Source organism: Calonectris borealis, chromosome 16, assembly GCF_964195595.1.
Source record: "Calonectris borealis chromosome 16, bCalBor7.hap1.2, whole genome shotgun sequence".
Lineage (NCBI taxonomy): Eukaryota > Metazoa > Chordata > Aves > Procellariiformes > Procellariidae > Calonectris > Calonectris borealis.
In genome coordinates, this window is record NC_134327.1 from 18,945,972 (window position 1) to 18,973,904 (window position 27,933).

At 54.8% G+C, this 27,933-nt stretch overlaps 2 protein-coding genes across 8 annotated transcripts in view; both read right to left on the reverse strand.

The window, feature by feature from the left end:
• Positions 1-600: 600 nt before the first annotated feature.
• LOC142089350 (uncharacterized) lies at positions 601-17,404 on the reverse strand. Its single transcript, XM_075165737.1, has 13 exons — positions 16,246-17,404; positions 12,195-12,411; positions 10,453-10,610; positions 9,992-10,093; positions 9,016-9,213; positions 8,066-8,625; positions 6,764-7,037; positions 5,859-6,069; positions 4,551-4,693; positions 3,525-3,638; positions 2,493-2,696; positions 1,686-1,779; positions 601-706 (listed from the first exon to the last, which is right to left on the reverse strand). Exons 1-13 carry the CDS (start codon positions 17,114-17,116, stop codon positions 643-645), a joined length of 3,210 nt encoding a protein of 1,069 aa, XP_075021838.1. The 5' UTR covers positions 17,117-17,404; the 3' UTR covers positions 601-642.
• Positions 17,405-22,135: 4,731 nt separating this feature from the next.
• Positions 22,136-27,933, reverse strand: part of C16H8orf33 (chromosome 16 C8orf33 homolog) — a 31,836-nt gene continuing 26,038 nt past the window's right edge. For 4 of the 7 annotated variants that reach the window (XM_075165741.1, XM_075165742.1, XM_075165739.1 and 1 more), the window contains exon 10: positions 22,136-24,808. In XM_075165741.1, coding sequence (XP_075021842.1) covers positions 24,673-24,808 — 136 coding nt within the window. In that variant the 3' untranslated portion in view covers positions 22,136-24,672. Of the gene's footprint in view, positions 24,809-25,493; positions 25,545-27,933 lie in introns of all 7 variants that reach the window. The other 3 variants (XM_075165747.1, XM_075165751.1, XM_075165743.1) reach the window with 2 other exon arrangements.

A 27,933-nucleotide genomic window follows, 5' to 3' on the forward strand; every position in this document is an offset into this window, starting at 1 on the left:
CCTCTCCTCTAAGCCCTTTTTCTGGGCAGGACGTCCTTCTGGTTGTGGTCCCCAGCAGCAAGGGCTCTCCCTGGTGCCGGCTGCTGGTAGTGCGGAGCTGCTCAAGCGGAGAGGGGCACGATGCCGAGAACCCCGTTGTCCGGACAAGAAGGGCTCGGGGAGGCTGATGTGCTTTCACCGCATCAGTGGAGTCCAGAGGGACTAGAAACTGGACTTGCCTGCCGGGTGGAAAGGTCTGCCGGGGGGTGGCCTTGGTTCATCACCCAGCAGTGAACCTCCAGAGGACACAGTATGTCCTCCTCCTGCACCAGCCAAGCAGGCTTCTTTCTTTCTGGTCACCACATTAGCACAAACTTTGCCTAGAAGAGGAAGTCCCCAGCCTGTTTCTCTGAAGTCCTTTAGTCTGAGGTAAAAATTTAGGAGTGTAAAAATAATTCAGATCTTTGTATACACACACACACACACACAGAGCTGTATACACACACACATATATATATGTATATATATACACCTGGGCATTTTACAGGTCCTTGCAGCAACCCCAGTGGGTGGGGGAGCTGGACAACCAGTCTGCCCCCCACAGAGACACACGCCTGGCCCCAGTGCTGTTAGACCCTGTCGCTGCAGCTGTGCCCGGGAGCATTAGAAGTCTGCTGCAATCTCCCCGCAGTCATTCATTTCAATGTTGGTGTAATTTTGGGGATGTCTGAAAAGCAACAAAGAAAAATGCAAGATCAGTCGCTCCGCTCTTTTGCACAAGGCAGTTTATCTGCATCTCAGCTTTGCACTTAAAATGAAGAGGCTGGATGACAAGCCTTCAGCAGGCACAGAGTTTACTAAGGTCTCTGTTAATGTTTTTGGGAAAAACAGGAGCAGAACACCTGCCATCACCTGGCACATGTACATCAACTTAAAACCACCCTGGTTTCTGAAAGAGATTCCCTAAACCTGACTTACGGTATTTTTAAAATTCCTTTAAAAAAATACAAACTGAGTTTTCTATTCCCCAAAGGTATTTTAAGAACTTTCCTCATTTCTAACACTTGCATATCAGCCCCCTATCCAATGATGAAAGAAGATCAGTAGAAATTCATGGCAATAAATCCCCTGGGCTGGTTAAATAACCCATCCACTGTAACATTTATTTCAGACAAACGTACAGCCTGAGTGTTAAGCTGCTGTTTGCCTGCTGACGATGTTAGGGAATGCCAAGTAATTATTTAAAGTGGTGTCATGTTATGATGTGGAAGCTGTTTCCCATCAAGGGAATCCTAAATGTCCGTTGCTTCCACCCCACTCTAAGGAAGAACTCTTCCCCGTGGCCAAAGACATCATCTCTCACTGCCCCTTGCATGCCACGAGCCTTCAGCTTTCTGCTCTCCCACCACAGCATGTTGTAAGTAAGATTGATGGCCTCTACACGGTGCCCACTGACGTGCCTAGCACTATCCATGGTTTTATTGGTGGTTATCTTTACCTCCTGCGGAACCTGCAGTCTGCCACATCAAAAGCAAAGGGGCTTTGCTGCAAAAATTAGGAGCAAGAAATTGGAGTGTTTGGATGCAGCATCTGAATGTAGGTGTTCACCCGAGTGAAGGAGCAGGTCCCTGCGGAGCGATTAGAGAGGAAGCACTAGGGAAGGAGAGGGTGAGAGATGCAAGGCAGATGGGAAGGTGGTTTCTCACCTTTTGATGAAGTAAAATGCCAGGCTGACCAACAAGACCATGAGCAGGAGAGATCCCACGACAAACAGGGCGATTTCCCAGCCCTGGAAGGAAGCTGAGGGTGCAAAGGTAGAGACAGAACATTGTAGCCATGACCTTTCCCAGCACAGGGTGCCACCAGGAAGTCACAGAATCACAGAGTCACAGATGGGTTGGGTTGGGTTGGGTTGGGTTGGGTTGGGTTGGGTTGGAAGGAACCTTTAAAGATCATATAGTCCAACCCCTGCCACGGGCAGGGACATCTTTCACTAGATCAGGTTGCTCAAAGCCCTCTCCAACCTGACCTTGAACACTTCCGATGATGGGGCACCCACAACTTCTCTGGGCCACAACAGATTGGGCTGTCCCAGCCTCCTGATCTGGAGAGCCACTCTTCCACCCCATGGCTGCACCCCCGCAGCGTGCCGTCTCTGGCCAGCTCCAGCCTGGGTGCCAGCTGCTGCTCCGAGCAATTGCGCTTCAGGGCTTCTGGGCTGTGCCCCCAACAGCTCCAAAAGCAAGGGGCTCAGTCTCACGAGAAGATTTAGACACCCAAACGTCCAGTGGTATTGGCGTGACAGGGCTGACTATCCCCTCACACTGGAGGAAGCGACTGTCGTTACCTGTCTTGTAATGACCCACCAGTTTCTAGAAGGCAGCTGTGTTTGGGAAGCATCACCAGAGGTCCCTGGTGGCTTGCCCTCCATTGCCCCTCTCACATGGAGACGTGGCCTGACTCTGGCCCCAGCCCCACTCGCTGTGCTGGAAGCAGATCACTGTGCTACTCACCACCACCGTGCAACACGGACGGTGCATTTTTTGGGGCAATGCACTCGGGACTGGTTTTCAGCACTGTCCCGTCCACGGAGAAGGGGTGGGGGCTGGCCAGGAAGCCCTGGCGCCAGGTCTCAATGGACCGCTGCTGCTCCGGCTGCCGAGCCCACACCTGGCCCTGGACCTTCACCAGGGAGCTCACGCACGTCAGGTTCAGCTCTGCGGAGAAACAACAGCTGGTCTTGGGTGGTGGGAAACCCTCCGGCTGTTCAGGAACGCATTGCCCCCGTGACTTCATGCCCTGCTCCAGTAACACCCTCCTGCTCCCTCGCTCTTCACCCTCTTCTCCCCACCCCTCTGAAATCCTGCCTCCATGCTGTATCGCACATGCTCAACCCTTCTTTCCGTGACAAAAGGGACTTGGACTTGTCGTCCCAACCCAGCAGAATACTTTGTACTGCACTTCGCAACTTCACAACCTCTACCCATTGGTGAGAGTTGTCTGAAACTGTTCAAAGGATCAAAAAGGTGTTTGGGCGAGAGAGACAAAGTATGGCTGCGAAGCCTTCATTTCCTTACAAAACCAGCCAAAAATAGGAAACATTTCCTTCCATCCCTCAAAAGCCGTAGGTCCCTAAGACTTCCAGAAGTGACTTTTTGGTCCTGGTACTTAGAATAAGTATAGGACACTGAAGGAGTCTGGTAGAGAAAGAGTTGAGAACCAGAGTCCTCTGGAGTGCAAACGGTTTTTTGCTTCGCAGATTTAGGATATTCAGTTTGTCTGGCAAACATCCAAAGGCATCATCAGAGACTCCCATTCCTCACGGTCCCTCTAGCTTGCCTTTCCTCTAGTAAGCAGCCCGTGCCAGGCTCTCTCCTGCTCTCCTCGCTGAAATCCCTTGTACCCACCACGGCTCCTGCGGTTCCCCTCACGCGAGTGCAAGCCTGCAAGTTTGGCTTGAGAAGGGACCATCCTGATGACGAGCAGCTGTGGACGGGTGAGCTAGGAGGGCACTGCAAACCGGGCGAGTGGAGCGGGGCACCAACCTTGCAGGTAGAGCTCAGAGACGCCGCAGGAGCACTTCTCCTCGAGGGAGCTCACCAAGGCCCTTCCCAAGCTTTCCAGCATCCTCCTGTGGTGCAGGGTCCACGTGGAACAGTCTAGAGGAAAAGGAGATGTGGTTTTCTGGCTGCAGCTCAGGGCTGTTAATAAGCTCCCAGCTGCGTGCCCCTTCCAAAACACTTGGCTTCATGCCTGAGCTCAGGAGCAAAGCTCCTCCAGAGCCTGCATCCCACCCTCCTCTGCATCCCATCCTCCTCTGCCCCTCTCCTGCAGGGTGAGTCTTCACTTCTGGCCTTCTACCACCACGTACGCCAGCTCTGCTCCTTCACCAGCCTCCCTGGGGAGCGGGGAAGAGGCATGTCCCACACGTCCCACCACACGGGCCAGTACAGAGTGGTCTCTTGTGCTGGGAGAGGAGGGAGAGGTCCACTGCCTGCCCCTCTCAGGAGGCTGGAGGAGGAACCTCCGTTTCATTTTACCCAGGTCTTGACTGCCCCAAGCTGATCCAAGCCTGGCCTTTGCAGGGGCTGGAGACCCCACTGCACTTCTGCCTGCTGGCTCCAAAGTCAGGACTGAGCCACACCGCTTTGCTCCTGGATGGGCTGAGACGGGAGGGCTTGCTGGCAGTTTCCCTGACCGTGCCCCCGCCATCACGAGAGCTCTGGGGGGGCTTTCCTGCCATTGCTGCAAATCTAACGCTGCAGAAAAAAATCCCGAGAGCGGGGCTGAGCCCTGCCTGAGCAGAGACGTCTCGCAGTACGTGGCCACCTTCACACAAGCACACGCTGAAGCCGTGAGCGAGGCCGCCCTCTTGGGATGGCAGCGTCACATCAACACACGGGGGTCTGTACCAGCTCTCCCCTAGCACCTCCCCTTTCACGACTGGGAGGCAGCAGGACCCCGCCAGCATCCCCTCCCCTCCCACGCCATGGGAAGTTGGGGTCAGCCTCCCGTCCCCCCCAGCCCAGCCCTCCCACTCCGCACCGGTGGGGGCACCCAGCTCCACTCACTGGGTGTCAGGAGGCAGAGGTGGAGATCCACCGCGAAGGCGTCCTGGGGACAGCTGTTCTGCAGACCAGGGGTAGGGTCCGAGACGGCAAACTGCAGCTCTGTGCTGGCATTGCCACAGGCACAGCGGCTCAGGGACACGGGCCTGTCCCCAGAAGAGGAGTCAGAGCTCACCAACCCGTCATGCACCTTTCTTCCCACCTCCAACCGCAAATCCCTCCCGGGCCCCAGTTCCTGATGCTGCTGGGGATGATGGAGAGCTGGAACCAGCTTTCGCAGAGTGATCACAGAGATGGGTCCAGCCAACTCTACCACTTGGAGAAGACCTGGGCTTGGCCAGAGCAAAGCTATTTGGGCTGACTGGCTTCTGTAGGAGTAAGATTGCTGCCTCGTTACAGCCAGCCTCCCAAAATTAAGAGTTTGTCCTCCAGGACAAGGAGTTTTCCAAGCTACACAATATCTGCCCCTGCATTTCACTAACCTATTGCTTCCCTCCCCACACCAGGGCTTAGAAACTTGGTCACGGTGTGAGGAACCAGCTTTTCTGGATGCAGTCATTCAGGGCCGGACCGGCAGAGGCTGCCTGGTGTCAGCCCACGTAAGCTCTCCCACTAAACTGCTGCCCTGACTTGTGAATACCCACCCCGGCGAGGTTTCAGCACGATGTCCCAGCCAGCCAGAAGCCGGAGATCTCGGTTTCCCTGGAAAACCACGCACGTGGGGCTGCGCTCTGTGCACGCATGCTCATAGGGGAGGCTACGAACGCAGAACCTCCTGTCACACCAGATGGGACAGGGGAGCAGAGGACTTGAGGAGGACAGATTTAATTAACAGAGGTGATCACGTGGACAGGATGAACTCTGCTAGCATTCCCACCAAGACCAAGGCTCAGCCCTATTTGTGTTGAGTCCACCTAGGAGCGAAAGGGATGTGGGTTTTGCTTTGTTCTGCTGCTCACAAGGATATCCTTTTTTGTTTGGTTTGGTTTTTTTTTAAAGAAAAAGTTTGGCAAAAAAGCATATACAGCTGCTGTGTGTAAAGGCTGCATTCCTTCACGTGATGCCAGAAATATCCCTTGGGGGAAACAAGTTAAGTCAGCAGTGGAGGAACAAAGTTCAATTCCCTACGCCGAGGGCGGGGAAACATCTTCCATTGCAATGTGCTACCCACCTCTCTGTTTTTCATCACAGCGCCGGGGAATGCATTCAGCCGCACAGGACGCAGGACAAGGCAGCAAGTTCAGCGACATGCCAGCTGGAGGCTCTGGGTGCGGGGAACCCAAAGACATTTTCCCAGAGAAGTGACCTCACCTGTCATCCTTGCAGGACACAGCGTAAGATGGTCCAAGGAAGTCCAAGTGTCCTCCAGCTGGGCTGGGCTCACACGTGTAAACCAAGGCATCCACCAAGTTCTCTGATGTTGCCTTTGTGCCACCAGGAATCAAGCTGGTGCTGTACACAGCAATAGCGCTGGAGCCTTCACTAGCAGCAGAGATGTCCTTGAAAGTCAGGTTTGTGCCATCTGGAAATGCCAGGGGAATAAGTGGGGTGAACATCTAGATAGTGTTAGGCTGAGCCTTGAGCCTGACGGGACAAGCTGGTAACGAGGAGAACTCCAAGAACAGAAACAGAAGACAAAATAATGGCGGTGACCGAGGCCAAGTAAAGACGTAAAGAAGCGACTGCTTGCTGTGAACACAGGTTTCCAAAAAGATCAAGGTTCCTCTGAGATACAGAGTCCTCTTCATGCAGTCCAGACAGAATTTAAGGTGAACAAGAAATAAATCAAGATAAACGAAAGTGCTGAGGAAACACCACCTGGGGACCAGGAGGAGGCAGCAGCACTGCAGGGCTCAGTGAGCATCAGTGAACACGGCACCAGTGAACGACCCGACAGCCCTGGTGGACCCTGCTTCTCCTGAAAGCCCCCTTGTCTTGGTACCGGCAGGAGGAGCTTTCAGTCCTTCCAGTTCCTCTGCCCCGCACAGGGAGCTCAGCAGGGGCATGGAGAAGGATTAAGCACCTTCTCAGCTGGAGTGTGATGGAACAGCCCAGGCAGAACAAAGAGAAAAAACAGGAATAAAGGACAGGAAAGGCAAGGAAGAGTTGTTCCCCACGCCATGCACCCTCCTCCATCCCTTTCCTCAAAGTCGCTCAACTACCTGCCCGTTTGTTTGAAGACAGAACACACGCCAGGTCCATGCCATCAGCCTCACCGTGCCCGTGCCCTCCGTCCAGTGCAAACACGAACAGCCCCGTGGCTCCAACGGTGCCTCTCAGTGGGACGCTGGCATGCGCCTTGCCCTCCTTCCCCGAGAAGAAGACCAGGCTGAGCCCTCCCAGGCTGGTGCCAGGCTTCCCCTCCAGCTCAACGAAGCGGAAGGGGGTAGTGCCACCAGCCAGGCACAGCTCACTGATGCGGACGGCAGGAGCGGCCAGCGCCGAGGAGCTGCTGCAGAAGTTCTCCCCCAGTGGCGTCACCGTGGTCACCTGCGGGGAGACACAAAAGCTGCTGCCACCACTGCTGCTCCCATTTCTCCAGGTGGAGTGACAGCTGCTCATGGTGTTACTGCTTGTTCGTGCCTCCCACAGCTCCCTGGTGAGGCCTGAAAAGGACACGGTGGTTCTGCCTCACACCAGCTGCTCCTCACTCCCACCATCTCTTCACGGGTTGTCCTGACTGCGGGGTCCCATCACCACGCATCCCCATCACTGCCTTCGCTCCCACCCTCGGGACCAGGAACAATTCTCTTTTACTGTCGGGAGCACTTCTACACTTGTGTCTCCAGTCCACGGCATTGCTTCCTCGTGGTTCTCTCCCACTGCAAACGCACCTCCCTCCTGCCAGCAGACTTCTTCTGCTTCTAGAGCAGTTTTATTGCCCCAGTTTTGGACCTGAGCCCACCTCTGTGCTGGGCTGCTCCCAGCAGGATCGGCAGGGGAGCCGCAAAGCCCTCCCTTACCCAGCTTTGTGCAGGAGAAGCGTACATACTGTGTCACGTTCCTTCAGGGGGACTGTCTGAAACCAGGCATTTTGAAATAAAAAGGAACAGTTCAGACGAATTAACAGAAATCAATCACACCAGTGATCGAAGCACGTCCTTCACACATCGGCCCCGCAGGAAGCTGGGATTCAGGGACGTGAGGTGCTGTACCACACCTCCCGCAGGTGGCAACAACAAGGGGGGTGAAGAGGTGGCTCCACATCTGGCTCAGAGTAACTTGAGAGTCCAAGATGCTGCCCAAAAGCAGACTCCCTGGTTTTGGGGTCGGTGGCATGTGAGCTGTCTTCAGGGATCTCCTGGTTCTGAGCCACGCTGCAGAGGGCAGGGAGCAGCTACCTGGCCACAACAGGCAGGTGAACAGGCAGGGGGGGCTGGTGAGAGCATCGGCAGACGGCAGGAGGTAGATGTGGCTCACTGGAAGGCCCCGCTCTCCCCCACAAAGGACATACTGAAACACGACCTCTGCCCTCCCAGTGGCTATGGGTGGAGAACAGACATCTGCCATCGACCCACCTGGAAGCTGCTCTGGAGTTTTGCGCTCAGGCTGTGGCAGCGGCTCAGAGACTCATCCTCGGTGCTGTGAGAATCGTTTTCGTACAGGATGCTCTGCCCTGGTACCAGCACTTTGACCAGCTGGTCTGCCTTCTCTGGCATTCGGGACGTGTACACCACAGCGTCCACCAGCCCCTCGGCAGTCACAGCCATGTTCACTGCGTAGAGGGAGGTGTTGCTGTGGTAGAGAGCCACAGCATCTGCCCCGTTCTGGATGGTGTTGGGGGGCAGCCTGATCATGGGTGCTGGGCTCACAGCGCTGCTCCCCACCAAGAAGTAACCCAGCTCATCTGTGTGGTGTCCAGACAGGTCCAACACCCGGTAGGCCCGGCTATTTTTACCGTTGTAGAGGACCAACCAGTATCCCTGGAGGTCAAAGCGTCTCCGTCCAGTGTAGAAGAGTTCGATGTACTCTGCATCCTCTCCTCCCCCTGGGTTGTCTGGGTTCACCTCGTTGATGAGTAGCTTGGCCACTTGCACAGAAGGTTCTTGAGTCCCTTCTGGTACCTCTGATGGGACACCTTGGAAAGCAAACATGTCACAAATACGGGCCTAAGCACAGAGCCCCAGGGAAACAACGCAACATTGCACACTATTTTGCTGGGGTGAGACCAAATTCAGCAGAGGACTGAGGACAGTGGCTCAGATTTTTATCATCTGAGTGCTCCATACTCCTCAGAAGAGCCCTGGCAATACTCTGGGTAATACCAGCTGTAACAACAGAGCTTGCTGTTATTCCAGATAACGAGCAATATGGGCTCCAGTAACTGGAAGCGATGGAGTTGGAAGGGATCTTTGCCAGAGTTGGGGAAATGGAGGGAGGGACACCTCCCTCCTCCAGGAGCGCGAGACCCACGTGTCCACCCTCAAACACATCGTATCCCACAGCCTGCAGGAGTGATGACTGGTACCTGGAGGCAAGTCTGGCACATTAATATCCTTGAAGCAGGAGCTTTCTGCTGTGATGTTCCTTCTGTCAAAACTCACAAGTCTGGGCGTCTCTAGGAAGGTCTTGAAGGCTAGCAGCAGGCTGCTCAGCTGGTCCTCTGACTTAGCGGTCAGCAGAGTGGTGAACACAAGCCCCAGGTCCTGGCAGGCTGCCTGTGGCTCTGCAGAGGCAAGCAGAGAACTGCCTCAGTTTCCCCATGCCGCCAAAGACTCGCTTTCTCCTGGAGAGACACAGAGCTCACCAGCTCAGCCCTACCACCACTGCCCTCCCGTCAGACTGACTGCAGCTCAGACCACCCGCACGCTGTGAGCTCCGCCTGTGCATCCTGGGACAAAGTCACACAGCACACCCAGATACTGCCCTCACCCTTTTGTAGTCCTTGCAGTCCCAACAGCGAACAGAAGGGTCTCTTAGGGTGTCTAAACATAAGCTAAGCATAAGCTGCTGACAGTGCAGGCTGCAGAGTCACGGCTCTTCTCTTCACGTGTCTGCACGTGCTCATCACGCTCGCGCGCTAAGCCGGTAGGGACACCAGAAAAGCAACACAGACCAGCAAGGCCACTGGCATTTCTGCTGCAGCTTGGCTTAGTTCATACGGATCACAAGGTCAAGCAGGCAACAAACTCCTACTCGAGATGTCAGCCCTGCTGCCACATTTGTCTGACTGCAAATGCTCAAGGCCAAAATAGCTGGTGGTCTGCAGGTGAGCACTGAGGTGTGTTGGTGGAGCTGCAGATGAGAGCGCTCTGCGGAACGTGGAAGAAGAGCACCATGCTCTGCCTAACACTCCACATTTCGGTCACCAGCACCAAGTTCAAATTAGCTGGGACCCAAGCCAGGAGGACACAATGCAACAGGGAACACCGGGCTGAAAATCAGAAGCGAATGGGCATTAACCACTGGTGGTCCCTGGACTGCCCTGCTCCTGCCCAGCTCACCTTTGAAGTAGGCAGCAGAGACTCCACAGCTGCAGGATCCATCCAGGGCCTGGACCAGAGTCATCAGGATCTCTTCCGACTTCAGGAGCCACTCCTGGCAATCTAGGAAACAAAAAGCCAACCGTTATCCAGCCAGTGCAACCTCGGTCATGGGATCCAGCTCATTCTGGGATGGATGCAGCTCAGCCCCTGCTTATCACTCAGAGGGCCCAAAAAGGCTTCACTTCACCCCGAGCAGTTGGGTGTGGGAATGAAGACTGGAGAAGCTCAGATTGGCATGGGTTGCCATAAAGAAAAATATTGCAGAAAATTGTCAGATGTCGTAGTTGTGTTTCCTTTGGCGTTACATTCACACAACCCAGCACGATCCTGGATGGTCTTCCTGGACAGCTCTGGCTTTGGGCATGTGCTCTTGTCCTTAGGAGGTCCTCCCTACAGGAGCAGAAATAACTAACACCCACCTGCTACATGAAGGCAGAAGGAGAGAGTCTGGCTGAACCGTTTGCTGGGGCAATCATTGAACTTGCCAGGGGTGGGCCTGCCGAGGACGTAGGACAACGAGTCCCGGGTCACAGAGCAGCAGTTGCACTGGCTCATGGACACATCTCCCAGCTGGTGCCTGCAAGAGACAGACATGAATGAAAGAAAACATGACCTGCCAGCCAGAGACCTGAGTCCTCTTCACCAACCACTCACACCTGCCTGCACCAGAGGGTGGAACCGTGCACTTAGAGTCTTCTTGCTTCACAAGGGTTGGAGAGCTACCCCGTCCTCATCAGTATCTCTTTGTCTCAAAAAAAAGCCCAAGAACTCACTAAATCTTGAGAGAGAAGAGCACGGGCTTCATCCAACCCTTTCTCTTCTAGCACTGGCCACTTTTTTGACTGATCTGAAGTCAGGCAAGATAGTACAGACACACTCGGGCTCAGCCTGGGACCACTGGGAAGAATGGTAGGGTGTAGCTAGAGAAACTGGAAAGGCAGCACCTGAAGATGAAATGCTTGAGCAAGAGCCCTCAACTCAAAGGCGAAGAGCATGATTGGGCATTGGACTGGATGACCTTTAAAGGTTCCTTCCAACACAAACTATTCTAAGATTCTATGAAGCCCCACTGTGAGGAGCTGCACAGAGCAGAGCCGCTCAGAGCTCCTGAGGGAAGGAGACCACCTCCTTTCGGGACAAGTGCAGGTTTTGTTTCACAAGTGGGAGGAAGACGAGCAAAGGAAGGAATAGGAACATGCTGTGAATAAGTGGTGACCCTGTCATGGCAGTAAACGACACCCTTTCCTGAAGCAGTTGACTCCACTGTAGTCTCAAATGGTCTTTTCAGAGGCCCATCGAGAGAGGGTGAATGTCCTCCAGCTACAGAGCCAGGACATGGGTATTTGGTTGACAGTTGCACACAGAGGTCAAGTCTGGTGTTCTGCTGTCAAAACCACAAAGAGCTTGCCCAGATTTTTTTGCTTATTGCCTGGTTCTGCACACCCCACCACCCCATCTTCACGTGCATGGCACCTCGCTGCCTCTGCTCCTCCACCTGCTCCACTGTCCTTTACCTAATCTGTCGCCCTCTTTCTCCCATTAGGAGAGCAGGCCTAAAATGTGAGGGAAACAGTTCTCATGTCTCGCAAAAGTCTGAGCTTACTAACACTTCCCTTAACCCCCAAAGACAAAAAGAAACCCAAAAACCAAAAAGAAAGTGGCTCAACCCAGAATGAACAGTAACCCAACTTCCAGTCCTTGGTTTGGGTGAAGCAGGGCAGGGATCTCCTCCTGGGTCAGGAGGAATACTAAGTCCCTCCCCCACCCTCATTTTGACCTAAAATTCCATCCTGAAACTAAGAAAAACCTTTTCTTGTTGAAAGTGGTACTGGAAAATGTACGATCTTGGCTTTTACACTTTTATAAATTATAAATAGTAAATAATTAAAAGTATCAAATAATAACCAGCAATCATTTGGTCAGAAAATTCCTCCTCAAGTGCTTTATTCTGCAACTGTACAGCTGCACCAGGGCTGCTGCAGAGAGGGGGACACCTACAAACTCAGACCAGGCAGTGGAAAAAGTCCGGGACTCAATACCGCCACGAGGAGACCCCGGTCTGGAGGTGGCACTTGTCTTCCAGTCCTGACCGGGGTTCGGGACAGCAGGCAAGGGTGACTCTGGTGCCAAGCTCTCCTCCCAGCCCTGCCCAGACTCTCACCGCTTTGCCTCGTAGGCAGGTCTGCCAGGGGTCAGGGTCTCCAACAGCTCGGGGTTCGGTTTCTCGCTGCTCGTGTACACGAAGGCATCCAACAGGCCGGTCACCGTCAGCGCCTTCCCCGGGACAAAACTGCTGGTGTTGCCTCTGTAGAGGGCAATGGCATTGGGGCCACCTCTGAGGACAGGACGGGTGGTGTTCTCCGGGAACGGCAGATCCACTGGACACCAGCAAGGAAAGGAACAACGATGGCAAGTAAGCAACACATGAGCGATACCTCCTATGTAGGAAACCAGCATCTCTTCGGTCCTGGAGAGCAGAACACAGGAACCAGAAAGTGGCTGGGGTTGCTTGGTTATTGCAGATTTGGCATCCACTGCCCCACCTTTCTGCTCACTAACACGTCTCATGTTCGCTCAGCCTGAATCTCCCCATTCGTGGCCGGATCCACAGCGTGGGGGGGCTGAAGGGGGAAATCTGAGCAGAGTTTGTCCTGCTCTTTGGGTTCTGTGAACAGAGAAGCTGATTTACGTGTAAGCGGGGGAACTGGAAAGCAAGTGCTGATGTGAATTTGTCTACAGTAAAGTCAATTTTTAATTCTAAAAGAGATCTGCAAAATCCACTAACCTTTCAGATGGCAGCGACTTTAATAGTACACAAAAATATTTAAGAATTTGCATTTTATTCTAGCATTGAAGTCGATGGTTTTTACAAACACAAACAGTCTATGCATACACACACACACACATTCAGCAAAGGTCCAAGATACCAGCACACAGAATTAAGATTGAGGTTTGGTGGAGCTTCCCAGTTTCATGAGCTTCCCAATTTCCTTCACAAGCTATTTCCCCAGCACCCAGCAGGAACTGCTGAGGCTATTAAAAAGCAGCAGACTGCTGATATTTCAGTACTTCTCCCTGTGTGAATGGCTCCAGGGAACAAACATTGAAGGAGGAACCACATGAGAGGCAGAGGGCTGAGGAGAAACAGTTACTCCTTCAGAAGTAGTAGGGCCACCAGGGCACCTGCACACTAAGAGGATGTGCACACACACGCTAAGTGCCTTAGCCCTGACGCACCCCTGCCCAGGGACAGTTCTTCCCCTGGCTGCCTAATCTGGTGGCCTTCTACGATGGAGTGAATGAGTTGGAGGATACGGGAAGAGCAACTGATGTCATTTATCTTGACTTCTGCAAGGCCTTTGACACGGTTCCACAAAACATCCCTGTCTCTAAATTGAAGAGATACGGGTTTGATGGATGGACTATTCAACGGATAAGGAATTGGCTGGATGGACGCATCCGAAGAGTTGCAGTCAACAGATCTATGCCCAAAGGGAAATCAGTAACAAGTGGTGTCCCTCAGGGGTCCATATTGGGACCGATATGGTTCAATATCTTCGTTAATGACATAGGCAGTGAGTGCACCCTCAACAAGTTTGTGGATAACACCAACCGGAGCGATGCAGTCGATACACTTGAGGGAAGGGGTGCCATCCAGAGGGACTTTGACAAGTTGGAGGAGTGGGCCCGTGTGAACCTCATGAAGTCCAGCAAGGCCAAGTACAAGGTCCTGCACCTGGGTCAGGGCAATCACTAGTACCAGTACAGACTGGGGGATGAATGGGTAGAGAGCAGCCCTGCAGAGAAGGACTTGGGGATACTGGTGTATGAAAAATTGGACATGAGCTGGCAATGTGCACTCGCAGCCCAGAAAGCCAACCATATCCTGGGCTGCATCAAAAGCAGCGTGGCCAGCAGGTCGAGGGAGGGGATTCCGCCCCTCTACTCTGCTCTGGTGAGACCCCCCCGCAGTACTGCGTCCAGCTCGGGGGTCCCCAGCACAAGCAAGACATGGACCTGTTGGAGCGGGTCCAGAGGAGGGTCATGAAAATGATCCAAGGGCTGGAAGAACCTCTCCCATGAAGAAAGATTGAGAGAGTTGGGGTTGTTCAGCCTGGAGAAGAGAAGACTCTGGGGAGACCTTCTTGCAGCCCCCCTCAAAGGGGGCTTATAAGAAAGATGGGGACAGACTTTTTACCAGAGCCTGTACTGATAGCATGAGGGATAATCGTTTTAAACTGACAGAGGGTAGATCTAGATTAGAAGAATAAGGAAGAAAAGTTTTACGATGAGGGTGGTGAGATGCTGGAACAGGTTGCCCATAGAAGTTGTGGAAGAACCCAGCTGTGTTCAAGCTCAGGTTGGACAGGGCTTTGAGCAACATGGTCTCGTGAAAGATGTCCCTGCCCACAGCAGGGGGGATGGAACTAGATGATCTTTAAAGGTCCCTTCCAACCCAAACCATTCTATGATTCAATTGAAAGTTTTCACACTGGCATCTGTCAAGGGAGGACTTTTGCTCCAGTGCTCTCACAGCTTTAAGTTCTCTGCAGTGATAGGCAGACAAGCCGTACAAAGACAGGACTAACAGCCAGGGCCATTTTAAGAGCTGCTGTCCCAAATCTGAAGTAGTCAGGTTAAATCAAGTGGTCAGCTTCTCACAGAGTGCTCAGCGTGGAGTCACTATGAAAGTATCCTTTAAAGATGATTAAAAATGTAATCACACAGTGTCATTGGTGTTTTTTGGGGGAAAACTTTCCACAAAAATGTGTGTGCAGTATGCTTGAGACATCTTGACAAAGCCTCATTAGAAAAAAATGCCAAGGCATATCTCCGGTCACCTTCTTGACTTGAGTGAGCCTTGAGGAACAGTTAAACATAACCCTTAGAAATTTCCTGCTTAGTCTGCAAGCTGGTTGTGCTTTCACGTCGCTTTCTTCGAACGCCCTTAGCTGTTGACTGCTAACAGCCCCAGCCCATCCAAAGGGAAGAGCAGAGCCTTTCCTGGTGAGAAAAGCAGAGCTCAAGTGGACAATCAGCTCTTCTACTTGTGGCAAGAGAGTATTTGGAGCAGTTTGAATTGTAAAAAAGAACTCAACTGCTTTAAAAAAAAAGTTGTAGTTGCAAAAGTATTTTCATTTTTATTGGAACCAGCTTTGTAAGGGATAAATATACTCCCCGACTCAGAAATGATGAGTCAGTGAATTACACAAGACATCTGCAGAGTCAGTGTCTCCAGCTGCCAAAATCTTCTTTTGAGGTGCTCAAAATAACAAGATATTTCTTCCTCCTCTGGTGGCCTGGAAGAAATTTTGAACGTTGGGAGGAAGTTTAGATCGCAGCTTCGCACAGCCGATACTGTGACCTACATTTGCAGATGGCGCAATGGAAGAAAAGCCCTTGTTCTCTTTCGAGAAGAGAGTATGTATCTGCTGCGAATGACCACCAAGTGACACATAGAGAAGGGGGACACTTCAAGGAGACGTGGCGCAGCCAGGGTCTCGCGGCAGGATGGCCACAGGGCTGGGAGCAGAACCGTGTCCTCCCGAGCAGCAAAGGCACACGTGGGCTTCTGACCTCCACGAGGTCCCTCACCCGGAGCTCTGCAGGTCTACCACTGCTGCGAGACATACCACCTCCACTTGTTTGTCCTGAAACCACCTCTTTCTACCTTTTTTTGATGCCCTTTAATTCTTGTACCAGGAGAAAGAGTAAGCAATCGATCCCTGTCCACTTTCTTCAGGCTACTCACATTTCTGAAACCTCTATCAGGGCCCTCCTAAGCGATACCTTTTCTAGACATACTTAGTTATTTCTTCTGTGGAAGCACTTCCAGAGCACTATCCATTCTAGCGGACCTTCTCTGAATGTCTCCAATTCCAATATGTCCTTTCTGAGATTAAGGTATTGTACCACACAAGACACAATTAAAGATACAAGCAAACCATTAATTTATACAGTGGCGTAAAAGATGGCCTCCATTCTTTCCTTTTCTCCTAATAATTTCTAATATTTAATTTGCGTTATATAATTCATTTTCCAATAATTTCTAACATTTGATTTGCTTTTTTATCTGCCACTGAGTTCTGAGTCACATTTCCACTGATCTCTCAGAATGCAAAACGACAATAAAAAACGACAGCATCCTCCAGCCCCAAACTTGGCTGATCGCTCCCCCAGCTCTGAGGTACTTACCAAAATGCAGTCCTTACCTGGGGTTTTGCCTTGTGCTGGACCGATCAGAAGTAGCCCATCCAGTGAGGTTTTGCCGTAAACGTCCATGGTGAAATAAATGTCTTTGGTCCGACCATCAATCAACACCAGAACAATGTCCCTCAGCACGGTGGAGTGGGGACCCTGAAGCTCTATGAACTCAAACTCTTCAGAAGACGAGGCAGCAAGGACCTCGCTGATCAGGACAGCAGATGCATTCAGCTGAGAAGTTAGGATGCAGTGGTTGTCTGTGCCAGGGGTGGGCAGGGCCACTTGGAAGATCCACTGAGAATCTGCCCCACGGCACCTTTCTATTGACTCATCCGTGGTCCTGAAGGTGGAGTCCTCCAGGAAAGCATCTCTGCCAGGGGTCAGTACCCTGAGCAGCGTATCTGCTCTGTCCGTCTTCTTAGTCTTATGGACCAAGGCATCTACTAGACCATAACTTGTGACGCTCATGCCCTCCTTATAGTTCCCTTTTCCATAGTAGAGAGCAATCGCGTCAGGGCCATTCTGGATAGTGTTCTTAGGAATTACTATAGCAGGGTTCACAGAAGAGGAGCCAACGAGAAAGAGCCCTTGGCTGTTTGTAACTCTGCCCTGGAGGTTCAAAACTTTGTAGGCTCGGTTTCCATTGCCATTGTAGAAGACCAGATAGTAGCCATCCAAGCGGGCTGTTTGACCGCTGGTGTGATAGAGCTCCACAAACTCCGAAGTGTCCTCTCCTGGGCTGTCAGCATTGACTTCATTAATCAAGAGGGTATACTCTGTTTTCTGGTCCCTGGGGTTTTTTATGAGATTCTGAGCAGCAACCTTGGGAAACCAGACGTACACAAGTACCATCAATCCAACCAGCCAGATGTCTCCCATGATGAAGGCTGGGATTTTTGTTTCAGTTCAGACTTAGAGGAGAGGGGCCTGTCCTTTTCACAGCCACAACGAGAGCACAGAAGGAAGCTGCCACCACTTGGCTGTTGCAGGACAGCAACACAAGGCTTCCGACCTGGATGCTGACTGGCAGAGGCACTGGAAGAGGCACTGGAAGAGGCACTGGAAGAGGCAGGCACACTTCTTCGGGGAATTCTGGTTTGCAAAGCAAAGCAGCAATCCCACAAAAGTCAGACTGAGAAGGGTATGGCTTGAACAAGAGATTCCCCAGCTCAGGTCCTTTAAAAGAGGGAGAGGGAAGAAAAAACTTGTTAGGAGACACAGAAACACACCAGTGACATTTAACAGCCTTAAAGCCCCATAATTTTTCCTCCCTGTGTTTCTTCGGAGGTTTATCAAGATGCATAACCGCAATGGGACAAAGCCAGTTTTCAGTGTTCGAAACCCCGAGACCTGTGTGAACACTGGAAGTTGGACGGTGTCTGTCTTAATAGTTATTTGCCTGAGTCCAATTTATTCCACGGGAATTAACACAAAATGGCACTAAAGATGATAGTAACCATCTTGACCATCAAGGTGAGGGTGGCGAAGGAGAGGACAGATGGGTTTGGCTGGATTCTTGTCGCATGCATCGCAGAGCAGCTCGGCTGACTACCGCACCAACCAACCCTGCTGCTGCCCCAGCAGATGCAGAATATGTCTGCAGAATAAGCAGTGGGGAGGAACCGACAGTTTAAGACGCTTGAAAAAAAAGTGAGATTTGTTTTCCCATTTCCAGAGATGTTTCCACGAACAGCCGTACCATCACCTGCTGAGCTGAGCTGACCTCCCTGCAGTCTTTGGCCAGCTAAGATCAGACATGCGGAGGTTTCCAGCCCGTGCGATGCTTACCAGCACGGATGCCGGCAGCCTGCCTCCTTCTTTGCTGCGGGGCCACAGCCACGCAGGGCTGATGGATCAGGAACACACCTAACCCTCCACCTGCTTAAAGTCACGGCTGATGAGCACGGCAGCCCAAAGGGGTGACTGCTGCGCGGGTGGATACCTGCAGTCTTTTTTAGGTGAAGTGCCAGCTGCAGTGGACTGTAGCATCACAACCTTCAGCTATGGACATAAACACCCAGGCCTGCGAGCGAGCCTGTGTGGTCCCATTTATCACGGCCACCTGAGCTAATGCCAGCGCACAGACCTCTCCTCACAAACAGGAGGAAACTGCAATAACTCCAAAGCATGAAGCTGACAGCGATTCCACAAAAGAACAGACCCCGACGGAGAGATGACCCTGAGCCGCTCTGCCCCAAAACGCCTTCCCCTTTTGCTGTGCCTGACAGCCCTTAAGCTCATCTGCTCTCAGCTACAGGAGATGGGGAAGCACGCACGTGCCTCATGCCTCCATCGCACAGGACCAGCCCGGCGCTGCTCTCTCTTCTGTTAGATGGTCACTATCAAAAAGGTCTCCGTTCCCTTTCAGGCACAGATCATCCCCAAAATCACTAGCAACATCCCCCCTCTGGCAGACTCTTGCCTCCAAAGAAAAAGAAACTGTACCAGCTTCTCCCCGCCAAACCCATCCCCACTGGTGCCCTATTTCCACGGTCTCTCCCCATTTCAGTTAAAGGCGGGAGAAAGGAGGAGGAGCACGCGGGGGAGCTCCTGGCCAGGGGCGTGCCAGGACAGAAGGAAACCCACCAGAAACCGGAGAAAACAGCAGGAAAAAGATACCCCCAAAGCCGGGCAGACTGGCAGGGCAGGAGCGGCGCGGGATTCCCCGGCGCAGCCGGGACCGGGCGGCGACCCCCGGCAGCCCCCTGCCCCCGCTCCGAGGTGAGGAGGGCAGCGGGAGCCCCGGCCCCGGCCGGGGGGGGTGAGAAGGGCCCGGGATGGGGCCGGGGATGGGGACGAGCCTCCGTCCGGCCCGGGGAGGCGGCCCGGGCCGCCGGCAGCGGACTCTGCCCGGCGCATCCCCCGCGCAGCCCCCGCGCAGCCCCAGAGCGGGGCCGCTCCGTGGGGGCTCGCTCGGCCCCGCCGCCCCACGCACTCACCGCCGCTCGCTGCCACGGACGCGCCGCCACCGCCGCCCGCCGGGGCCGCAACGGGGAGAGTGGGGCGGGGCGGGGCGGGGCGGGGGAGGAGGGAGAGCCTTTAGCGGGGCTCCAGCCCCAAAATAAGCTCCCGTGTCCCAAAAGATCCTTCCCTGGCTCTTCCCAGCTCTTCCCCCGGGGGGCGGATGAACGGACAGAGAGGTGTTTACCCGCCCCTCCCCTCTGACCTGCCCGGCCAGGACCGGCAGCGTGGCCGTGCCGGAGGACGTTGTGTCTCTCCTTGCACCAGCCGCAGTGGTTGGACCAGGAGCTGGAGGGCGGAGTAGCGGTGCCGGGAGGCCTTGCCCAGCCTGCCCCAGTGGACTTTCCCATAGGACTGGTCCCTGCAGCCTCCACAAGCCGCTGTGTCCCAGTGCTGCGTTTCTGCTGTGCAGGATCCAGCGCCCAGCCTGTCTGGATGCGGAGGGAAGGGCAAATACCACTGCACATCTCCCGGCACCCTGGCCAGGGGGAGCTTTAAGCCCCCCTCCAGGTTGCACTGGGACCCCGCTCCCTGGGTGGCGGGGAGGAGGCAGGCCTTGCCTTCCTCATCCTCCTCATCAACTCTCGGGTCCTGCTCCCCCGGACCTGCTCGTGGGGCTGCCCAGTCCCCTTTCCCTAGATCTCCCCATGGTGAGACGCGTGTGGTTACTGCCCCGCTCCACCAGACACAGGGACTGAGTGGGAGGAGGAGGTCCCGGAGGTCCCGCTCCGGGCTGGACTCGGTGCCAAACACCATTTGACGAAGCGGCTGCTCCCACGGCTGGGCCAGATGTGGGCTCCTGCTCGTGACTCAGCAGCCTGGTGTCTTCCTCTCTCTTCTAACTGGAAACCAGTGCTTCAGGGCAAGGGTGGAGCTTGGCCAGAGGGGCTGTGTTTGCCCCAGGTCTTGGTGGCTGGGCTGGGGGGGGACCCGTGTCCCCACAGCCCCGGCGTCTTCACGGGATCCGCAGTTATTCCTGGAGGAGAGGCTGTGCCGCGAGGGGCAGGATACACTTGGTTCTTGGGGTGTAAAATAGTGCAAGGGCATCTGCTCCCCAGGGAGGGAGGACCTCGGCAGTATGACCTTTCCCACAGACTCCGGCGCTGACTCTGGCAGCGTGCGCGTCCCCACAGCAGCGCTGGGGCAGTTCCCACCCGGGACTTGAGCAAAAGGAACTCCCTGAGCAGGCAGAGCTGATTGCTGGGCCTGAGCGCTCTGCATGGCTGCTCAGTGACGGGGTAGTAAAGCCAATATTCCTCCTGACAGGGTGTGTTCAGTTTAACTATCACATTTTGGAGACATTGTATTTATGCAATCATGAGGCTCTGGAATTACAAAGGGAGGTGGAGAGCTGTTGGGGAGAGGAAACACCCAGAAGGGGCCCTGACTCATCCCTTGCTGGGATGCGTGTGGCGCAATCAGGCTCCCTGTCACGCCTGCGGCAGGTCCCAGACCCACTCGGGTCCCCGCACCCTCCCGCCTCTGCTGCGTGCTCAGCGCTGGTGCTCGCTTCGCCCACTGCTGCTCTGTACTGCCAGGTCCTATCCTTCTGGTGGGGAGCACAGCCTGGACCCCCAGAAAGCTCCTTCCTCCCGACCGTGCCTTCTCCAGCTGCAGAGTAGCCCACCAGCCTGTGGGAGGCAGGGCAAGGGGGTTTGGGGACAGCAGACCAAACGCCCTGCCACAAGGTGAAAGGAGCCTCCACAGAGTCACCGCCATGAGGGACTGCTGCCCATGCAACGAGTGGGGACCAGTGGGGGACAACCTGGCCCCCAGATGGGAGAAGCGCAGGGGTGACGGGGCAGGACCCGGGGACGTCCCTCCTGCTCACATCCCATTCACGGCCACCTTGCTCAGCCATATGGCTGATGCCTAAATTCCCTTTGTGCCCAGTCTGCCCGGGAGGTGGGTCTGCAGCGCCGGGCAACTCTGGGTCATGGCACGAGGAGGAAAGCTGCAGCTCTCAGCGCTTTTTGGGGGGTCCGTGTCTGCTGGCTGGGTGGGCCGGGCACAGCCACGTCTACGCTCTCCAACCTACAGCGAGCACGGCGTGGCTTGGCTTTGCCAAGGCAGAGCTCAGCGGGTCAAGCGTGTACAGCCCTGCAAAACCTTTAACCACTTCATTAGGAAAACGTACCTTGCTGTTGGAATATATTTCCTACCTATATTCTGAATAAGCTCTGCCGGTTGGGCCTATCAAAGGCAGGAAAAACCTGGAAGGCTCAGATGCTGTACGTGGGCACGTTTTTCTCCTGTCAAAAATACACCCTTGGCAGACAAAGTTGCTTTGTGAAGGTGCTGGAGCGTGGCCAGCCCGGACCCAGGTAGAAGGGTCTTACCACGGGGTGGGACTTGCAGCCGGTGGAGGAGGTGGGAGATGGCTGATCCTGAACGCATGGGGCACAAGCAGGAGCACCCGTTGGTGCGCTGAGGGGCACTGGTGGGACCCGTGCAGGACCAGCCGGGGCAGAACCGGATCCAGCTTTCTCCAGCAAAACCCCTGAGGGTATTTGGCCAAGTTCATGCCCAGCATGGTGCACCGTGGCCCCCCCCACTCCTACCCCAGGGCCGGACTGGGCGCTGTGGGGTGTGCAGCGCCGGGCCGGGGGGATGGCAGGGATGTGCTCAGACCCAGCACAACACAGGACGGCGGCTGCGGGGATAGCAACCACCGCGAGCCTGCACGGGATGGGTGCCTGGCAGTGGGTGCTCACCCCTGCACTGCAGCATTGAGGGGTGTGGAGGGCTCCCCGTGGCCGTGGGCATCGCCTCCGGATGGTCAGCTGGAGCTGCCACGTCCAGGTGGTCAGCAGTGGCCATGGGTGCCCTGTCCTGCTGGTCGGGTGGCCATGGCCGAGTTGCCACTGGGCACGTGGAACAGGGACAGGGTGGGGCGAGGCGAGGTGAAGAGACGCGCAATGAGGCTCAGCTCGCTGATTAACGCAGGCACAGAGAGCTCAGTGTTTATTGGTTTCTCTCCAAATGCTTTCTACGAGGAACAAGCTGGCTCTGCTGCACACGCAGACGCACACACCCGTGGCTGCAGGCTGCCTCCGCAGCTCTCCCGGCATCCCAGAAGCATTGCTCAGCCTCGCAGAGCGGGGCTGTACCAAACCCCCATCGGCCAACGCTGCTGTGCTGCCTGCCAGGCTCTGCCTGCGCCCGTGCTGCCGGTGAGATGCCGGGCTGCCCCAGCCAGCACCGCAGCAATCACCAGCACGTGTCTGCGTGGGCACCGACACCCCTCGGCAGCGCAGGCGACGGACCCAGCGTGGTCCAAGCCTGCGCGGAGAGCAGCACTCCCCAAACATCTGCTCCGCTGTCACAACAGAGACGCCTCTGAGCTCCCGCCCCGCAGTTAACAGGACCTTTCCATTTTTGTCGCTACTCTACATTGCAGTGCTACCTCTCAACTAACGAGCGCTGCCGCTAAGGTTCCTGCTGCAAAGCAAGTCTAACACGCGCTGCCCTCCTGAACCTGGAGACGTCCTCGCTGCTTGTATTTGGAGCTGCTGACCTGTCCCTTGGAGGCTGAAAGACACCAGGCATTTACTGCGGGGTGAGGGGGGATGGACCCATCACGGGCCAAGATGCGAGGTCCTCAGGTGGGGTTTTACAGCACGCAGCTGGGAGGTGCTCCCCACCCCTAGGATCAGACGTCAGTGCCTGGGGAGACCGCAGGGGCAGAGTTAGACGAGATGCAGCCTCCCTGTCCCCTTCTGCAAAGGGCTGGCGGGTGGCTCTGACCACCAGCGGCATCCTGCCCGGGAGGACAGCACCAAACACGGGGTGACCCTGACAGCCACTGGCGCTGGGATCGGAGAACACAACGAATAAAAACCTGTGACCAATCCTGTCCCATGGGACCCAGGTGATGCTCCCAAGCCGATCAGCCTGGTTCTGGGGGATGCTGTCCCTCCAGGGGGATCTGCTGCCCCAGGTGAGAGCGTGGCCCCTACCGGTCCTTCCTGCGGAACCCACCCCTGCTCCAAGAGCTCCTGTCCTGGCACCTCTCGAGGGCGAGCGGTTATTGTCTGCCTGGATGCTATTTTCAGCATCTTTATGCTGCTCACCTGCATCCACTGTAGATGAAATCCTGAGGAAATCCTTACTATTTATCCACTTCAACTTTCTTCCTTCCCCAGTCGCTGCCTACAATGGTCATGAATTGAGAGATCTGCTGAGAGTCGTTTTGTTTTTCTTGTCTTGGCAGACTGCATTCATTGGTGCTGTGCTTCCCGTGGGCTCTCACCGGCACACGTCCAGTGAAAAGACGGCGGCTGTGGAGCAGTTAGAAGATGCTCCTGTGTGTACCTTTCTGCCAGCCCAGCAGCAGGGATATTTAACCGGCAGAGCGTCCCAGCCCAGCCGTGGGGCGGGGGGTTCTCGCCTCCCACCCACCTGTGCTAAGGGTAAGACTCCCCACAGGACTTGCAACTCAGCCCAGAAAAGCCAAGGAGATCTAGGGGTCAAAGCAGAGGCTCCTGACTCCAAGTCTATCCTGGAGGAGCGTCACGGTACCAGAAGGCTCGCCTCCCTCCTGTCAGGTCACGGCACAAAGGCAAAAAGCCTGAGGACATCAAATACTCACTGCAGATCCGGCCTGAAGAAGTGAGAGTGCTTTGGGGACAGCCTTTACATTGCAAAAAAAGGGACTGGAAAAGCCACTGGATGGGGTTTAGCAGGTTAGATGGGATGGATCAGCAGCCCAGAGCACTTCTACCGGCTGTGTGGGCTCTTCTCCCCCACTGAGCCTCTGCCCGCTGCCGCCCGGCATCACCGGTCACATCCAACTCCTCCGACTTCCAGGTGCTGCCCAGTGGGAGGGGGCTTTGGAAACACTGAACAGGGCAAAAAATCTCTGAAGAAGAACATGCGCCAGTGCTCAGCCCCAGCACTCTCTGGTTTCGCTCTCAGGTCGCAGACACGAACTGAAGCTGCAGGTGACAGCTCTGGGCCGGACCCCGACTGGAAGCACATCCAGCCCCCCGGTTACACCAGTGTTTGTACAAACCCCGTCTCCTCTCAGCCAGAAGGGTCAAGCCAGGCAGCTGCCAGCCATAAATGCCAGCAGTCCCCAGGTCGTGGGATAGCTTTGGATTCTGCGGGGCCTGAAACAGGCAGCGACTGCGCTGATGTGCTCAAGGAGGCTGGCCAGGCCAGACCGTTCGGTGTTTCTTGAGATGCTGCCTTCTCCTTTTAGGCATTGCCTTTTCTCTCAGCGCTGCATGGTGCTGCCCAGGGCCACCAGCTGGGTGGGAAGCTGTAGCTGCCGAGAGGAGCAGGGAAGGGCTTGCTGGGGAGCAGTCTATCTTCAGCCAGCGAATAGCTGGTGGGATCAAGACTGCAGCTTACAGACAAGACGGGATGTTTATTCTCAAGAAACAGCAAATGTACCTGACCTGGCCTCAACACAGGGAAAGCTTTTTGCCTTAGCTGTAACAGAACTGCAACGTCAAGTGTTCCTTCTCCCCTCACCCAAGTATGCCCCTAAAGATGCCCCGATCCCACCCACCCCGCCAAACCCCTTGGTTGACTCTAGGTCTCCTCCAGCAAGGCTGCGATGCCACTGGTTCTGCAAGCTGCCACCACGCGCCGTGGAAGCTGGAGCTGTCGGGGAACAGAAGGGAAAAGGGAATGAGACCTGGCTGAAGATCGCAGGAGTGGGATGTAGACAGAGATTCTGGGAGGAGGAGGAGGAGCAGGAGAAAGCACTGACAGGCCATGCAAGCGTCTATTCAGGGCCAGCTTCACTTCAAGGCAGATGACAATAACGGCGGCAAAGACCATTTCTCGATTGCTGGTTCAATTGGCTCCGGAAAGCCCCGAGACCAGCAACGCCTCTGCCAGCCCTGCATTTCTTACAGAGGTCCAGGCTGTGTCTGGGCAGCGCCAAGAGCATCTCAGACTGGTGAACAGATCATGCCCAGGGAAACCACGTAAAGACGAGGCTGAGGCAGGAACCCTGTGCTGGTGAGGGGGCAATGCAGGCAGATGGGTTCCACCTCTGTCCTCCTCTCCGGCAGCACCCAGGCAGGGACAAGCTGGGCAGGAAGAGGCATGCAACGGGACTCCAAGCCCAGCGGGACGTCTGGTGCAATGCAAAGCACAACCTGAGGTGCAGCACATCAGCCCAGCCCCCGTGCTCTGCAGTTTCTCGATCCGTGGACATGGGGGATAGACAGGACAGCCGCACGGACCGCCTGCAGACGGGTGTCACAAGCTGTGGCCACCTCACCCCTTTAGCCTGATGGAGCTATACAAAATGGGCAGCGAGTGATTGGGGGACACTTACCGGCTACTGCTCTAAGTAGTATCGGTCTCAGGCTGAACGGCTGTTTCAGGCCTGCAAGGAAAGAATAAAACCGAAACACGCAGGCAATCAGTGGGGGGATGACAACGGCATCTTGAAGCAAGAGGAGAAACAAAACAGTGGCATCACCCTTGGAGGGAAGGACACTTTAGCCGGGGCAGAGCAGCGGTCCTCAGCCCAGTGCTTGCAGGTGGGACCTGCTGATGCTGCTCATGGGCTGAGGGTCCAGCAGTTCAAACCAAGGTCACTGGGGAGAGCAAAGCAGCTTTTGCTCAACCCAGTTCCAGAGCTCTTTGCACACTTACGGCTCTGGCCCAAACGCTCATCTTCTTTGCACTGGTGCAAAGCCTAAATTACTTCAGTGCCCCAAGCTGGACTTTACACCAGAATAAGCTGTGACAGAGTACAGATGAGCAAACCAGCAGCCGCAGCAGATCAGGTTGTCGAAGGCCCTTCCAGCATGCAGGGGCCTGGAGCCCGTTCTTGAGGAGCATTCCAGCTATGAAAAGCTGAGATTGTTTGTCCAGGGAGTGCTTGAACATTTACACCTACTTCAAAGAGGGTCTAAACACGTAATCCTTGATACTGGGAAGCACGAGAAGTTCTTGCTTTCAGCTACATGCAACCCTAACAGAAAAGGACATCTTCCCTGCTCATCAGCTCCTGGGAGATGGACTCTGAATCTACTTCTCTTCTCTACTATGCACTCAAGGCAAAAAGGGGAAGCTGCCTGAACATCTGCCTGGTCCTGGACACCGGCTGAGCATCTCCACAGGGAGTGGCAGGGCCAGGCCCTTGCTCCCTCTTGAGACCCAGCCCTGTGATCAGGACATGGCTCTGGGGAAGCGGGTCCCACCAAGCCGCCTTCCCCTTGACGCGGTGGACGGTGGCTGACACGATGAGCCAGGGTCCTACACCTATGAGGCGTGAACATCCCTCCTCCCCGCTCCCCGTCTTCCTCTGAACGGAGTCCGCAGCGGTGCAGGTGCCGAGGAAAGGGCTCTCGTTACAAACCGGCAGACGCTCTGTGTGTCTGAGGAGGGGCACGGCAGCGCCAACATCACCTGATGCTTAGGGACCCTTGGTCAGCTCTAAATTGCCACGACAGAGCATTTGGCAGGACCTACCTTGCAGAGCCAAAGCAAGGTTAAACCGTGTCATTACATATACATTCCACACGCACAATATATGTTCTATATTACCTAATATATTGTATACAGCTAATGCGTCACAAATATCCCTATAGGGGATACTTAACAATAAGTGTGCAGACGTAAACTATCTTCAACCGTGCTTAATTTCATGAAACCAGCCCAAATGTTTAACATGTGCTGAAGAAGGTGGAAATGGGCAGAGGACGTTCTAGATAAATACATACACGCATATCTATATATGCACATACATTCGTCTATACACTGTGCATTATGCTGGACAAAGAGCACTACTACAAGGTGCGAAACAAAGCTCTCCCAAGCTGTGGATTACAGAACCGGTCTCAGACTGTGAGCATTGACCGCTGAAATGGAAAAGAAATAAAATCCCAAGCAGATGCTTTTTAATGGCTGAACAAAATAAAAAGAGCGCCACACCTATTCCCCCCCCCCCCACAAACCCTATATTCCCCTTGCTCTCCTCCTTTTCCTGAAGCGGCTGGAAGCTGGACAGCCGCCTGGCAGTAGGAGGCCACACTGAGTTTCCATAGGTGCCATTTCTCCCTCTCCTGTCACTTAGGTCACGGTAAACTTTGGAGCTGGACCGAGCCCGCTGTAGCACGGCTGTTCAGCTCCGGCCCATCAGCATGGCTCACTTTGGGGTCTCTGAGCCTGCAGTGAAGGGCTCAGCGACAGAAATAAAACCTTTCCTCTTTGCCTCAGAGGTGTAGCCCCCAGCGTCCCCGCGTGGCGACCGAGGACAGCTCGGACAACGCCCGACCAAGCTGCAGTGTTGCCTCCACGGTCTTACTTGGCACGGCCGCTGCAGCCCATCAGGATGCTGGCCAGACGCCGGGCTCCATCAAGGGCTCAGCTGCCACCCGGAGACAACGGACTGGGAAAGGCCCTTCCATTTCCACGGAGGTCCCCAAGACAAGATACTGTCCCATCCCCCAGACACTCACACACAGCAGGTGAACGATGGAAGCCAAGTAGGGCCTTTGCTGACACATCATCCAATTCAGGCTGCTCAGGAGACACTCTCTTCACTGGCCCATGCCAAGGAAGAAAATGATGCCACCTCTTCCTCAGCTCTTCTCCTCCCACATGGCCAGAGCTCCTGCCCCACATTAACAGGGGAAAGTATCCCAGAACCATCTTGTGCTCCTCCACATTCCTCATCTTCACAACTTCACCCAACCCCAGCCCGCTCCTGTGGCTGCTCCTGCCCCAGGGCCACTGCACACCTCCCACAGGGAGCCACCAACACC